Source organism: Ciconia boyciana, chromosome 1, assembly GCF_034638445.1.
Source record: "Ciconia boyciana chromosome 1, ASM3463844v1, whole genome shotgun sequence".
NCBI classification, from domain to species: domain Eukaryota; kingdom Metazoa; phylum Chordata; class Aves; order Ciconiiformes; family Ciconiidae; genus Ciconia; species Ciconia boyciana.
In genome coordinates, this window is record NC_132934.1 from 5243079 (window position 1) to 5259434 (window position 16356).

General features: G+C 47.2%; 1 protein-coding gene across 1 annotated transcript in view; it reads left to right on the forward strand.

The window, feature by feature from the left end:
- Positions 1-16356, forward strand: part of LOC140653562 (store-operated calcium entry regulator STIMATE-like) — a 36053-nt gene that overhangs the window by 17009 nt on the left and 2688 nt on the right. The window contains 3 exon segments of the mRNA XM_072865816.1: positions 8795-8907; positions 10600-10683; positions 11787-11903. Of these exon segments, the coding sequence (XP_072721917.1) occupies positions 8795-8907; positions 10600-10683; positions 11787-11903 (314 nt within the window).

The window sequence follows — 16356 nt, forward strand, 5'->3', positions numbered from 1 at the left end:
TTTGTGAGACAACAGAAGCAGCTACAGAGTCCAAATGAGATGACGACAGTTGGGTTGAAATGATGGGACGTGGCAGGGCTGGCTCTTATCAAACCTGAGAGCGGCTTTAAAGGTTGCAGTGGTCTCCAGAGCAGGTTCAGCATCCTGAAGGCATGCATTTGGTGGGGACTACCATTTTTTTCCCCCCCCTAATGGCTCTTTCTCAGAGCTGAGGAGCCCAAGCACAGAGCGCTAAAGTCATTCAGATGAGACAGTAGAGGAATCCAGATATTCTTTGTTTAGGGACTGGCGTTTTTCCCCTTTTGAGCAACAAGGACTTGAAGCCCAACTGCAGCCATCCCAGGGCACAGTTTCATGCGCCACGTTTGCAGTTGAGCAGAAGCAGGGAAATGTTGAAGTGTATTGACAGCTTGCTTTAACTTTACAGAGCAGTAATGAACTTCCGTTGAGCTGTAGCTGGCCCCTCATGAAGGCTGGCTTAGACTACAGAAACAGTTCACTCCTCTGAGGAAATCTTGCTTTCATTAATTTTAAAAAAAAAAAAGCTTCTGCTGTTGCTTGAACTTAGCTTTTGAATCGGGGATTAAATATCTCATCCACCAAGCACCGCTCTTGGTGCAGGTCTCTGGGCAGAGTGACCACGATGGAAAAGTTAGGTAGGAGTGAAGTGGCATGTCCAGTGCAATCCTGCTGTAGAGCTAGGGAAGCAAAACACTGCTATCGTCATCCTGGGTGTTAAGTAACTTCTAAAACAGTTTGGAAGATGCTAGTAAACTTTGTACAGTTTGATGCAGGCTCCAGAAATATGATTCACTTTCTGGTCTAATTGCTGTACCAGACTTTGTTTCTTTCCTCAATTCTCCTGAGGAGCAAAAGCATCTCTTGCAGTCCTGCAGAGAAGGAAGGGCAGGAAAGCACCAAATCCATGTTGCAGACAGTGGTGAGTGCCATTGCTCCAACCATCAGGAAAGAGCAGTTGTGTCTTTGTCCAGTCTAGCCAGTACCCAAAGACCAGTACCTGCATGGTCTTTGAGGGGAAAAAAAAATAAAATCTGTTGCAACTGCTTCCCTTCTGACCTTCCAGCTCTTGGTTGCATCCCTGCAACTGATGCAAACCGCTGCAGCTATCCTTTGTTTTGGGCTCCAGCAGTCCCTTCTGCTCTGCCGTTGGTATGCCTGTCTCCACAGCCCCGGGTGGTTTTTCCTGTGTGACTGCAATAGTTGCATTAATGGAGAAGCAAAGAAAAGGGAAGGGAAAGCACCTAAATCTATGCTGCTATTTTAAGTATTCAGCTGTCCAGAACAGTTTAGAAAAATCAATTACTTTCATATTTTAAAAGAAGACATCCATTCTGAGGTCAGCCTCTCTTGTGCCTGAGCTCTTAGCCAAAGACTGCTGCAGCCAGGAACGACCTGGTTTTTAGCTAACGGAGAGTCAAAGGCTCCTATATGCTTATGTTCCTCCGTCTTTGCCCAACAGCTCTTGATTACTCTTTGCACTGCATCTAAGCACAGGAAACTCCATTTTAAAAGGCTGCTGTCTCTTCTTGCAGATGCTTGGCTCCTAAGATCAAAGACTGGAGAGGCTTATTCTTCATCTTGGTTCAAGGGGGCTTTGGAGAACGATGGTTGCCTTACACGTACTGAAAGCTAACAAACTCCCCGAATGCTCTGTGCACCATTGCTCTAGCAGGGTAGCAGCAGGCCACGTCTATAGGTGCTCTGCTGTAGGGGAATTCTGCAGGGAGGAGAGCAGAGTTAAAGCTGCAAAGGTCTTGGGAAGTGGATACCCAAGGTCTTTGAGGTGCTGCTGGGTCTATACAGACTGAGCAGGGGAGATGCTGGCTGGAGTCAGAGCGTGCAGATGAAGCCTGGTTCAGCTTTGTGCCTCACCTCCAAACTGCTCCAGACGTCTTCTCCCTTACCCATTCCCGTGGCATCAAGCAGCTCCCTAGAGGGAACCTCTGGATGGTTGCAGTGTCCTGGCGTTGTAGTTGTCCAATAACTCTAAAGTATTACTTTAGAAATACAGGAGTATTTCTTTTAGGTAAGCAAATGCTGTGAATTTGCATTAAGAGATGGTTTCTGCAATGTGCAAGTAAAATGCTGAAGAGGAGCATTAAGAAATGATGGGGAGAAAAAGAGGGTGTTCTTAAAGTGCCTCTCTGGATGCCCATCTGGATGCTGACTTGTGTATGACTGTGATTGCAGTCACTGACTAGTCTAAGCTCACTGCTTTGTGCTCATTCACTGTCTGGAAATGGAAAAGCATGTTGCTTGGAGGCCTTTAAAGTCTGTTTAGTGGCCTGTTGAACTCTGCTGGTCAAATTTAGTTATAAGAGAATATGCTCTGTGCCAGCTGCTGAGTTTAACTGAGGACCTGTGTAGGCTGCTTCTGGCCCTGTTGTGATGTGTACAAAATTTCCATAACAAATATTCCCACATCCTGAAGCAGCCAAGGGAGCTGGCTGCTCATGCTTGAGGAAATACTGCTGAAAATAATAGCTCTAACCTGAGGAGCTGTCCTGTCCTTGGCATGCTTGGCCTTTCCACCTCCAGGACCAGGGAGAAACAGTAAGGAGAGGACTGAGAATCACCCCCAAATGGTGAAGTGTGTGGTCAGGTCCCCTGCTCTGAGCAGGGGCGCAAACCTTTGAACCTTTGTGGATCTGGCTGATGCCAGTAGTGTTTACCCCAATGCAATAGCAGTATCTCCAGGGACCGAAGACCCAGAGCAGTGGTGTGGCACTGACTGCAGCTGTACGCTGTCTTGTAGTTCAGATCCAGAACATGCCAGAGAGGGTTTGGGATGTCCACTGGACCCATCTGGCTGCTCGGATGCCAACTTGTCCTGCCCATAACTGGTGCAATTGCTGGTCAGGTCCCAGTCTCTGAAAACCTGTTCTTGCCTGCAAAGTAAGCGCTTCTGCGCAATTTGGATGCTTTTGTGCTATGTCTTACCCTCCTCTGTACTTGGCACCGATGATTAGATCCCTTGGTTTTGGAGGTACTGTTTGAGTATCTCTTAAGAGGTTTTTATTGACTTTTTCTATCCCCACCATGTCACCCAGTGCAACTTTCAGTGCTTTCAAATATTCGCTTTTCCTCAACCCCCCTGAACCCTCTGCTTTGGCTGTGGTTAAGCTTTTTTCCTACCTGCTCAGTGCACACACAGTCCCCAAAAGACCGTAAATAAAGCTGTCTGGCAGTAACATGTGGGCTATGCTGACAGATTGGTGCATTAAACAGCCTGGATTAGAACTAATCCTGTTGTGTGGTAACAACTCAAATACCTCAAGCAGTGCTGCTTTTGCTCTGCGAGCAGTTGGGCTCCCACGCACAAGCAGAATATGAGATGTGTGTTCGTGTGAGGTTGCTGCAGACACCAGTGGTCCTAGGACTGCACCAAGGAGGTATTGCTGATGGTGGGGTGGGGACCACCAGCAATGCTGCTGGAGGATAATGGTCTAAATGCAGTGCGTGCATCCTTTGGGGTGAAGGAGGATATTTATTTCTACCAGGGTGGGAGATGGCTGTAAGAAGATTTGAGCAAAGGGTGTTCATTAAGCTAAAAGGAGAGGTTGGTGGCAGAGTCACTGTATAGAGCTATGTCCTTGGGTTACTTTCCACCTAGGACTGGGGACAAGAAATTGGAAGTGTTCAAAGGGAGCATGATACATGTAATCTCCTAACAGGTAGGTGTGATGTGGAGGCTGCAAAGATCCTTTGGACCTGTTCCCCATTCTCCTACAAGGAAAGGGAAGCTCTGAACACAGCAAAGAGGAGGGCATGTTGGTGTTTTGGGTTTTTTTTGGTGTGGTTTGGTTTTTTTAGCCTCCAGGTAGCAGACTGGTTTTTGCTGGCTGGCAGTCTTGTGTGGCAGAAACAGTCCTGTAAGCACTCACCTAGATATATGTAATGGAAACACCTGATGCAAGAAGAATCCTCTCCCACCCATGGAGCAGGGCACCTCAGGACAGCAGCTGGTCCATTAAAGGTATTAACTTGCATCTGAGGATGCCTCTGACTGTCTTGCTGTAGGAAGTCAGCACCTAAATGAGGTGCGTGGTTAGCTGGGATCAGCTCAAGCTGTCCAGCCTTCCTTCCTAACTGTGGAAGGAGGAGATGTGGCCAATCTGTCTCACAGGCTTGTCCAGGAACCACACCAAAGGCTCCCTCCTACCTGATGAGATGCCAATAGATGGTGACTTGTATGTTATTGGCATTAGTCAGAGCTGGATGAATTAGTGGTGAGTTAGACTTGGATGATGGCCACTCTGAGGTGGATCGGTGGTCCTTGGATGACTTCAAACCTGCTGAGGTAAGGAGCAGCCAGCTGAACTTCTTGGTGAAGGGGAAATGAGCCACTGTCTGTTTATAGCTGAAGTCATCTTTGCAGCCCTGTGGGCCATGCTGCTGTTTCATTTTCATCTTTGTCCTGAGTTACTTTGGTACTGAGCAGCCTCTTGTCCTTGGGAGACCAAGATGCAGTAAAAAGTAACTGTGGAGACACCCTCTGATCTTCCTGCCAGGGGGTGGAAGTGAAGTCCTGTCTAATTCTGTGCTCCAGGAGGGATTCCTGTACAGAAACATCTCATTCCATAGTCTGAAAACAAAGCTTAGAATGGAAAAGGAGGAGGAGGAGCTTGCAAAACAGTAGCAATTTTGAGCTGCTTAAGGTGATAGAGCAGATGGCCAAATCTGGCCTCTGCGTAGGTCTCTCTCCATATCCTTCCACTGTCTACCCTGGACATGGAAGAAGTGCTGATGTCCCTCTAACTGTGGAGGAGATTCACAGCATCTTCTGTAGGTGATGCAGAAGAGACCAGAGTGAGAAATATGAATATTTGAAGCTCCATGCGTGATGGAGGCACCTTTGACAAGGTGGCATGTGGTGGGTAGTAAGGGGTTCAGGTCTGTCCTTCTTGGTAGTGCAGGCTTGTACCACTTGGACGTGCCCTGTACACTTAGCCAGTGAATCTGGCCTAACTGGGGCAGACCTCTGGTCTTGGAGAAGTGGGGTTGCCTAGGTGGGATCTTGCAGTTGCACAGTAAAAACTGTTCTCTAGCAAAGGGAGAAAAGGTTTTCCTTTTCCAAAGGTTATCAAACCTCAAGAAAACTCAAGAGCAATTTGATGGGCTTTCTTGCTAACTGAAAGTGAAGGGAAACTTTTTTGGGTGAGGAGCTGTTAACCTTGGAGACATGGGCAAGTCTATGGCTAGGGTAGGTTAAGAAGCAGATTGTCTTTTTTAGTATCTGTGTATCAGCCTGGTTACCCAAAACCTGGCTAGGGTTGTCTAGTGCACAGTATACAAAACCAAGAACCATAGCTCACTGTTTGTGATGATGAATGGTAGTGACTTCCTGTCCCCAAAAGGGTGTGAGGGGGAAGGTATTTGAGAGAGATCTCAAAGTTGCTGCTGCTTTTTGGGCAAGCTGAGATGACAGAGGGAAGTTCCACAAGTGCCATTGCAACTGCAGCGCAGAAGAGCTGACTTGCAAAGGGTGCTGTGGCCGTTAGCCCTCTCTCCCCACGGGGGACAGAGCACAGCTGACAACACAGAGAAAAAGGGAAAGAGTTCAAATGCAGGAAGGATGCAATGGTTATGTTTGTTTTCCTGTTTTGTTTGTACTCGGAGCTCTGATGGGTGATGGTAACCTGGGGGTTTGTAGGAGAATTGGTCGGTCTTGGGGTATGGGGCAAAAAGCCCCACTATACCTAACCTGTGCCAAAGACAACTAGGCACCCGAGTCCATCGGGAGAGGCTGTCCACGCTTCAGCGGGGTCAAAGCCTCTCTGACACTGGCTTTTAATTGCCAGCTGCCTATAACACTGCTCCCATCTCCTCCACAGACCACCCATTAAGCTGTTGTCTGCCAGGGAGCGGAGACGTGCGCTTTCTGAAATCCTCTGCAGGCTCTGCTGGTTGCACTCACACGTAACCTTCCTGGCTCCCTCTTCCTTCCCCTCCTCCATACAGTTGCTTTCTGGTCTGATGCTCTCTGCTTGCTGTCCTCCCAGCTCAGCAGCCTCTCTGCACCCCTGGCCTCCCAGTCCTTCCCTCTCCCCTCCTTTGCTTCCTTCTTGATCACAGCTTGAGCAATTAAAAAGCTGGGATGCAAGGTGATCACTCTGAGGTCTCTGGCATGGATACGCTAGCTGGATGCCTCTACTTCTTAGCTGTAGCTTTGCAACAAGGCAAACGTCTTGGTATGTTGCTAACAAATGACAGAATAAGGACAAATACACATGTCAACCTGTTTTGCCCTTGCTGGGAAGCAGATCCCCCTACAGCTGGGCTTGATTGGATACCAGCTCTTACTAAATCCTGGTATGTGCTGTGGCCAGAGGTTTGCATAGTGGTTTGGATAAACGTGCTTTTGGAAGCTGCTGGTGTTGTCTTCCCCTGCCACGTCTCAACAGTACTGTGCTGAGAAAAGTGGAGCAGAGCTCCCGGTCCGCTGCCATCTGACAGCACATCAAGCATTGGCTTCTCATGGTGGGTTGGGTTCTCTTGCACACAGATGCAATTCCAAATTCCAGCCCGATTATGCCGGAAACAACTGTTGCCAGCAGTTATCTTTATATTCAAGTGGTAAAAGGAAATGCTGCAGCTTTCCAAAGCCAGATACTGTAGCTCAGTTTTGCAGACCTGAGATATTCTGATGAGCCTGGGAAGACGATAACCAGCTGGCAGGGTGCTTACACAGGGCTGAAGCAAGCACATGTAATAGATATGGTACCATTATCGTTGTTAACAATACAAATATGCTTTTACTTATTACTTGGTGAGTACCCCATTGGAAACATTCATATTTAATTAGCATTGATTCTTTTTGAGTGAATTGCTCTAAAACCTGGGACGATGGAGGCCCTGTCTCTTGCTCAGACAGCGAGTATCGCATAACCAGACGTTCACTTCATCAGCAAAAAAATTAATTCTGTTTAGGACTGAACATTTATGCTTCTTGTATTGAAAATGGTGACCAGAAACGTTCAGATTATTGCTGGCAACTGGCTGGGTAGGGGTTGGCAGGGAGCAAATTGCCGGTGATGTCTTTAATGATTGATTCTTTTTTTTTATAGAGGAGTGTGCAGGATACTGACTGGTCTTTGTATAGAGGAGGGTCAGTCCAGCAGTATCTTGTCTTTGGGGATTGCTGTTGGGATTAGCTTTAATTCAGAAGGGAATTATCAGTCTGCCATTCTGGTCAAAATGCTCCAGGATTTTGTGAGCTACTCCTACGAGGCTCCTATCCACTGGAAGGGTGGGGGAAAAGTTGGGCAGACCCATCTCTGCAGTCTTTTCTAGGTTTGCCAAGGTGAAGAGAAATGAAATCTCTGGTACCTTGACAAAAGGTTACCAGCGAAGGGGCAAGCCAAATGACTGATGCCCCAAAGCAACACATGCTTGTAAGGAACCATTTGAGTAGGATGCTGAGATTTCTGAGCTTTCCCTATATAAAGGATTTTAGTGGTCTGTGCTTTGAGGAGATGGGATACTTGCCCCCCTTGCACAAGCAGGGCTTTCTCCCCTCAAATCCCTGTATCTATCCAGCTCAAAGTAGCTTAACGTGGTGGTAATGTCCATCAGTGGCTGAAGGAGAGGGGAAAACATGCATCTGCAAGGCTGTGTATCCTTTCCCTCAAGTGGAGGAGAGCATATTTGTTATCCAAACCGAGATTCATAAAAGTTGATCCAGTCTCCTTAGAGTTACCAGGAATGGCTTTTCCATTAAGCACTTGTGATACTACTGGGCTGTGGCCCCTGAGAGCCCGGGAGTGTCTGCAGGTGCTGGGATTGCTGGATAAACACGGGGAATTTCAGGTCTTCAGGCAGAGCCAGAGCTGTATCTCTCCCCTGTTACAGAAGCTGACTGCCTGCCTTGTAGGACACTTGTAGGACTTTTGCTCCAGCAAAGCCGTTGATCTAGGAAGGACAGGCAGTGGGGGGGAGATGCAAGGCAAGAAGGTTTTGGTGGTGGTTTTCTCCTCTTGGTGGATTTCAGAGGCACTTTGGTGGAATGGAGAGCAGGACAGGAGGCAGATAAATACATGTAGTGTTAGCATCTGCTAGGTAGGTAGGGCTTTTTGAGTTGTGTCTGAAGTTTGTTACTTGCTTGCCCTTCAAATTAACCGGAGGTCTGGTTAATTGCCATCTCCATTTCGGAATCAGCCCTAAAAGGAGTAGAAAAAGAGAATCAGCTTCTAGAGCAAATAGCCAGTGGTGATAGTGGTATATGTCGTGTCTCATGAGGGAGAGCTCTCTTGCTTATAGCCAAGTTTAATTCAAAAGCACAACTGCAGTACGAAAGACAAATAGCTGCCCTGATAAAGGGAGTCTGCACAAATGGAAGTGGGGGCATTTTTGCCTCTCTGCACTTATTTCTCTACATCAGTTTGCAAAGATGCAAAATGAACTGCAACTAGTAAGGCATGCAAGTCTGCTAAATTTTCTCTAATACAAGTCAGATTTACTTATTTTTTTCTTTAAACTAGAAAGATTTGAGCTTAGATGTTGGTATATTTTGATCTTCGATGGAGTAATGACTTGTAGACCCAGCAGGGATACCAAACCTTTCTACCCCAGGCATGTGCTCCTACAACTAGAGACAGAAAATCTCTCTACTAATTTTAAGTTTGCTATTGAGTATTTGTCTTGCTGCAAAACTGGCAATATGGAAACACTTCCCTGTCCCTCTAATCAGCTTGGGTATCAAGCGTGAGGCAACTTTTCTGCAAGGCTGTCTCCTCCTGTCCTCCCTCTCAGATTTAATGTGCTGTTTTCCCAGGTGACCCTCCACAAGCTGCTGCCTGGATTGGCCAGTGTATCCTCTACTTGCTGATAATGGTTTTTGAGAAGACTGTGATTAGCCTTGTCCTGCTTATCCCTGGTTGGACAAAGGTAAGCTCCTGAGCTGTATTTTTCTATCCACAGCTGTTGCGGCTTGTTTCTTGTCAGCTTTGCCTTATTAGTGGTCCCCATCATCATAGGTCTTTAATCCTGCTGACTTGTTGACATCTCTCTGTAGTCATTAGCTATTACTTAAGTTTGGGGAAATATGACTTCCATAACAGTTTGGCTTTTGGTACGTTCTCTTGCTAGTCAAAAGCTAGTGGAATAAGATGCTGCTTTTAATTTTCTTTTCCATCCTTGGAAGGATAAAATGGGCTGGGCTGGCAGCTGAGCTACTTCAGTTCTGCCAGAGGATTTCTACATTATCTCATCAAGTCAGTTCATGTTGGTGTTTTGTGATCCCATGCCTAAAATAGGGGGACTCTTATAGGTTAATTTGGAAAGAACTATCCCAGTAGTATGCTGTCCTTCCTCCTGTCAACTGCTTCTGTATGGTAGCTCATGCAGTGGTAATGGTGTCGATCATGAGTTTCTCTTCTAAAAAATAAAATCCTGTGGCAGTTGTAGCCACATACCTGGTGGCAGGTAGGTGTGATGGGTATAAAAACCAATTCTGGGTGTCGATGGGTAACTCCAGTATTGAGTGCATTTACATGTAGTGCCTCACAGGCTGATGTGACTTGACTGAGGAGTTATTTACAGCAGTCTGGGAGCACTTACCCCTTCCTGTTAAGGGCTTAGCCTTCTAACCCAGTAGCCTACAGTGCTGACTTGGACACGAACTTGTTGTTCAACAGCACACACTGCTAGATCCGGAGATGCTGCTGGATTCCTCTCCACACTTATCATGTGTGCCTGGTCTCCTTATTTTGCAGCTAGGCTCCAAGGAGCCAAGGAAAGTTCCACCAGTTGTCATGGGTAGTTACACTGAAAGACTAGCAGTACTTATTTCTTGATCTGTACAAAATCCTATGTTTGGCAGCTGGGCTAAAGGAATAGCCCACATAATCTTTCTAAGAGCTGGGCTAAAGCAAAGGCTGCAGAGCCCTAGCTAGGAGACTGCTGGTGTAAGAAGGTGTCATGGTTTAACCCCAGCTGGCAACTAAGCCCCACACAGCCGCTCACTCCCCCCTCAGTGGGATGGGGGAAAGAATCAGAAGGGTAAAAGCAAGAAGACTCATGGGTTGAGATAAAGACAGTTTAATAGGGAAAGCAAAAGCCATGCACGCAAGCAAAGCAAAACAAGGAATTCCTTCACTACTTCCCAGGGGCAGGCAGGTGTTCAGCCATCTCCAGGAAAGCAGAGCTCCATCACGCACAACGGTTACTTGAGAAGACAAATGTCATCACTCTGAACACCCCCCCCTTCTTCCCCCAGCTTTATATGCTGAGCATGATGCCATATGGTATGGAATAGCCCTTTGGTCAGCTGGGGTCAGCTGTCCCAGCCGTGTCCCCTCCCAGCTCCTTGTGCCCCCCCAGCCTACTCGCTGGTGGGGTGGGGTGAGGAGCGGAAAAGGCCTTGACTCTGTGTAAGCACTGCTCAGCAATAATGAAAAAATCTCTGTATTATCATCAACACTGTTTCCAGCACAAATCCAAAACATAGCCCCGTACTAGCTACTATGAAGAAAATTAACTGTATCCCAGCCAAAACCAGCACAGAAGGCAACCAGTTTGCAGCAAAGATCTCACAACAGAGCTGTTCAATGATGCTTCTAAATGCTTTCTCCTCTGCAGCTTCAGCAGATCCTCCTGGGTTACATCCCAAACCCCCAGCTGGAGCTTGTCCTGGTCATGCTTGTTGTGCCTTTTATAGTCAATGTAAGTGACGCCTCTGCGAGCACTGGGTGGGGTGGTTTGGAAATGATGGTCCTCCCACTGGGGAGCGTGTACAGGAACTGGCTTGGGGCAGCCTTGAGTAATTGAAGTGGCTGGGACAGGGTGGAGGGGAGTAGAAACAAATATATTTGTTGTCATGAATACACAAATATGTCACTACTGCCCTGCCATGGTCTCTGTTCTTAATTACGGCTCCCTTGTCCAAGCTGCTGGGTGGCTGACTCTTCAAAGAAAGCTGGGACTCATTAGCTGAGGGCTGCATCTCAGCAGCAAGCTACAGGCGTGGGAATGCCCCAAAGCCCTTTAAGTTCCTATAGTGGTGTCTTTTTGTCAGTGGTGTGTCTTGGCAAGCTGCCAACCTAGCCATTTGGCTAGATTTCACATTGCGTTACAGCAGGGCAAGGTGTTCAGGTTACCCATTACTATTGATTTTCACAAAACTAGTTTGGTAAAACCTCTTGAAAGCTCAGCTTTTTCTTGGTACCCCTGATTCCAGGTAATGCTTGACCTGCTGCTTAGTCCCTGCTAAGATGGGAAGTGAGAACAAGGTGTTAATGTTCAGATCCCCCCTGGACAAGGAGAGAGTCAAACTCTTTTCAGTTTATACCACGAGCATTGCAACGGATGCAGTATTGGCAAAGTTGAGTTTACCTGCCTATGCTACCAGCCTCTCTCCCCACCCCAGGCTGCATTTCCTTATTTGAAAGTAAACTCTCATTCTTAAAGAACTGACCAGTGACTGATGCAGACAGAGCAGGTGAACCTGGGATGGAGCTTGGTTCAATGGTTATTTCCTGGTGCAAACTTGGCCTATTGTGGTCAGGGGTTTTTGTGGTGGTGTTTCTTTTTTCTTCACTGGGTCTTCAACAGCTATAGAATCAATAGGATTTATGTGAGAAGGGATCTCAGGAATTTGACTCATCCAACCCCCATGGACACACTTGATGCAGGGTTAATTTAGATATTAAATTAGGTTGATCAAGGCTGGACATCTGGAAAAACCAAAAGGAGAAGAAATAGCTGTGATTGAATGACTTTGTATTTTGGTCTCTGCAATCTATTCACACAATGTCTTTCTCCCCAAGGCCATTATGTTCTGGGTTGTGGACAGCTTGATCATGAGGAAATATAAGCAGAAGGACACCCTGGACATCAATGGATCCACAGAAACTCCTCGGGCTAGGAGGACTGAGGAATCTCAGGTAAGACCAAGGATGTCCTGTGTTTGAGACTAAACTGCAAGCTTGTGATGTGGTCTGCTTGCTTCACCACAATCATGCAACATCCCATCACGTTGCCTAGACCTAGGGTGATGCTTCATGCATGTGATCAATGACCCTGCTAAGTCAAACTGACTTTTCATGCTTGTAGTTGAGGTCAACAGAGGGATATTTTGTGGGATGATCTGGCCCTGGCTAGCAAAGAGCAATATTACAGCCTACAAAGTGTTGCTAAAATACTGCCCTAAATGATTGATAGTGTCTTGTGAGGGATGAGCTAGCTTTTGCACTAACCTGTGTGGGCTTGTTGGAGTGGCAGGCTGAAGCTGGTGGGTACTTCTGCACTGTCTCTTTCAACTTTTCCACTTGTAATTGTAATTAATCTTGGCTTAGAAGAGCTTGCTTTCCTTACTGTAATTGGTAGTATTCTTTTTAGAAGACAAGGCCTAGCTGGGAATCCTATTTTTGTCAGTGTTTGGTATCTTTTCAGCCAGATGATGGTCCCTTAGCTGTAGAAAGCTGTATCTTGTGTAGTCTGAGCTTGACCCTTAAAAGTTAGGGGGGAGGAAGTGCTCCAGTCCCAGCAGGCTTTGTTCTTGTTAATGACGCGTAGTTTGCTGGGCAATTGGTGTCTGTACTTCTCATCGGCTTTTGGGCAGAGACTACAACCTGAGTCGCTGCGTTGAATTCCCTTCCTTCCTCTGGCACCCAGACCTGGTTTCAAAGTGCTCTGTGTGCGACTGCTGATATCCTGCAGTTCACTGGCGAGACTTGTTGAGATAAGATAGCTTCTGGCAGTCGTAGGCTGGCTCCTGGAGTAGCTTCTGCTGAGGAATTCAGGATGAATAGAAATAGCGCGCTCTCTCTGAGAAATCTTCTTTTATAAAGAGTAACTTGGCTCTTGTGCTGATGGGTGGGATGGCCGATTACTGGTGACATTGCAACACATGCGGAGGTAAGTGTTTAACAGTATGCTTGGCAGTCTGCACAGCAGCCATGGCTTCCATGTCTCTAGGGTGCAGTGGGGAAGCAGCCACTGCTCATGAGGATGCAGTGTCGGAGGAATCCTTCCTCTGGCAGGGAGGGCAGGCAGATGTGAGCAGCTGTTGAGACAAGCGAGTCGCTCCTCCTGGCCCTGCCTCCAGATAAACAGTTCTAGCTTGGCAAGGCCACTAGAAACACGTGAACAGTGTGCCCCAGGGAGTTTCCGGAGTGGTGTGTGTGGTGGGGGCATCCTTGAGAAATCTTTATTGTTTAGGAGGGAGAAGAGGCATATGAGCTGGGCAGTACTGATATGTCTTGATGGTTATGCATTGAGGCTAAGAACTCATACCTCAGATGTGAAGATGGATTAACCCTGGGCATGAACTTGTCCCTGGTTATGGCACAGTCCTGGTTTCTTGGTGGTGACTGATGTTCAAGGGTGGATACTTCCTTAGAAAAGCTAGGCTGGAGGTCTGCTCAAAGTGTAAAGCTGGTGGAAAAGATCTGCCTTACTGACTGGATATGCTGGTGTGTTCCTGAAGGTTTAAGATCAGTTAAAATTACACCAGCTCAGAAGCAAGTGTAAGGAGGTGACATCTCTAGTTGAGACACCAACCTCCTTTCCAGCCTTTTTGGACCTAAACTTGCAGCATCTAGTCCCATGGATGGTGGCTGCCATGGATGGTGTTTCAGTTGCTGGTCCTCCATGGAAATGGAGCTGGCCCTCTGCCTTACTCCACTGAAGGCGGGGCAAGTGTTTTGTGGCCTCTAGCTCAGTTCTGGATAATCTGAAGGGAAGATACCTTTTCATCTCCAGAAGCTAGGAAAGGCTCTTCTGGTAGCTCAACCTAGACAGGTTGTTTCAAGTGGTAGAAACAACTCCCACAGTCTGACTCTTGCTGTCAAAGGCTTCTCCCATCTTCTAAGTTCTTGACTCCTTTTCTCAGACAAATTTTTGCTGAGACCTTCAATGTGCAGGTCATCTGTCCACCTTGGAACCCACTGATCCATCACTGCGGTGGAGCTACCAAGGGGACTGGTTTGTTCCTGGAGCAGTCTATGGGGACTGCCTCCTTTCTGCTCAGACATGTTCCTGTGCCTCTGGCCCAACAAATAGTTTGGGCAGAGAAGGCAAGTAATGAAGAAATACAGAAGTGGGTGACCTGCTTTTTTAATTCTGCTTCTTGGCACTGGTTCTCAAGGTGTAGCCATAGGCTCTTGTTTCTTGTGTCAACTTTTTAGGCTATAAATTAAAGATCACGTTGGCTAGCTGGGCCCTACAGCTGGATTGGCTGGAATTTAGGCTCAAAACCAGAAAATTTGTTTTTGAGGGTTTGCTGGGCTTGTTGCTGCTAATAACCTGTTCAACTGGGGGAATTTCTTCCCTCTCTGCTGCCGCCCCACGGAGAGGGAGGGAGGCTGAGAAGTATCTCTGTACAGGGCAGAGCTGGCTGAGGCTAATGTGTCCTGCAGTTTATCAGGGTTCATCAGGGCTGTCTAGCAGCAGGCGCCAACAGCTCCCCATCATGCTGCCTTCTTGAATTTCAACCCTCTTCCTATCTTGCCAACAGAGAGTGTCATTATTTTCACTCAAACTAGCAGTTTGTGTTTGGGAAAGGAAGGGGAGAGAGGAAGGAGAATGGAAAGGGTGGGCTGGAGTTAACCTGTTAAAAACCCACACTCAGTATTTTCTATAGGGAATAGCGGGAAAACACAGCTTTGTCCTTGGCTTGGGAGACCAGCTGGGTAGCAAGAAGAAACCCAGCAACCAGCAATCCTGCCACTGGTGTCACTTACTGACTCCATGGCTGCAGTGTAGACCAAAGAATTGGCAGTCTTTTGCGGGCTTTAAGGCTCTTCTGGTGAGACACAGATGTGACGATGGACTCTTGCTTGTAATGGAGCAACTGCTGAACTTTTTTTACACTGAAACTCTGAAAGGGACGAACTCACTGTTACGGCTGGAAGAATTTCACCATTCCTTCCAAGTCAGTCTTAAAGTTTTCTGTTGTTTCAGACTTGTGCCCTGCCTTGGTAAATCTTCTTGCAGTCTTTTTTTGCCCTCTTGTGGGATGGAAAGCGATCTCTCAAGAGTGCCAGTCTGAATCCAGTGCTGTTCAGGCTGGGGAAATGTGTTCATCTGCTTGTCCCTTATTTCTGCTTTGTATGTGTCCTGCCCTTGACCTGAGTCGCTTTTTCCTTGCCCTTGCAAGTGCCAATAAACTTTAGATCTTATCAGTGATTTCTTTGTTTCCTCCACTCAGGAAAACAACTCAGTTTTAATAATGTTTTATTTGATCTTTTTTTGAACTTGTTTCTAGTTTTTTCCCAAGGGTGGTGTGTGAGTTTCTGCTCCTTTTCTGAAGGCTTACATTTTCGGAGATGAGCCTTAAAGCAAAATTCAGTCTAACAACCATGGTACTTGTGAGAACCATTAGGGTGAAACTAGAGGCTAGTTTAAGGTTGGGAAGAAAACTAATATACTATGTGAGGACCTGCCTTTGGTCAGCATGGAGTTCAGCACCTATCCCAACTCCCTTCATAGGAGCTGTGACTTTTGGGAAATCCCTAGCCTGAAGATGCTAATGAATGCCAATACCTATGGTGCTTGCTTTTAAGTATTGAAGAATACTCCAAGAGTGAGTTTGATTTGCTGGTTGCTTAACTGAGCTGATTTTTAAATAGCTTAATGTGAACTAAGGTGCCTGGTCTTTACGAGGAAGCTAAATGAAGGTGGGCATAGAGGTGCCTCTGGAAGGAGATTCTCCCACTTGTCAGCCCTACTGACTCATGGGAACCTATCCAAGCTCAGATGCAGGAGGACAGTGGGATGGTTCCCATCTCTACACCAAGCTGGTGGAGCTTTAGGCAAACAGGTTTCCATTGCTAGCAGGGAAATGGCCCCAGAGCTGCTTTGTTTTACAACCTGTGTCACAGTTCTCATGTGTCTGTGCAGTCTCTTTCTCTGCCACTGAGATGGCTTCGTTAGCTGAAGGGTCTCCTTGGATGGAGTACCAAACCAGTAGGCAGCCTCTTCCCCCAGACAGGAGGGGTTGGCAGAGTGCATGGGCAGCCCTCTTTCAGTAGCGTGACCCACGTTGTTTTGCAAGCTTCTGGCCTCCTGGTGCGGGGAGGAATGCATGAAGTATTTGAGGACTGCTGAGTGAGACAGTAGCACATTGTCCTAGGACTGGGAAACTGTGGTCCATTCCCAGCTGTGCCACCGACCCACTGTGATCCTGACCTGCGTGCATCTGCAGGGGAAGTGCCTTGTCCAAGTTGTGCTGAAAACTCCCGAACTCCAGTTTGGCTTGAAAACCGTATCTGAGAGTATGTCCCATGACTGTCACAGCAATGAGGTGCCGTCTTGTGATGAAGCTCCCTGAGGAACTGTGGAATGGTTACTGGGGGGCTGTTGGCTTGAGCAGCTCCATACAAGTTGTATGGTGGG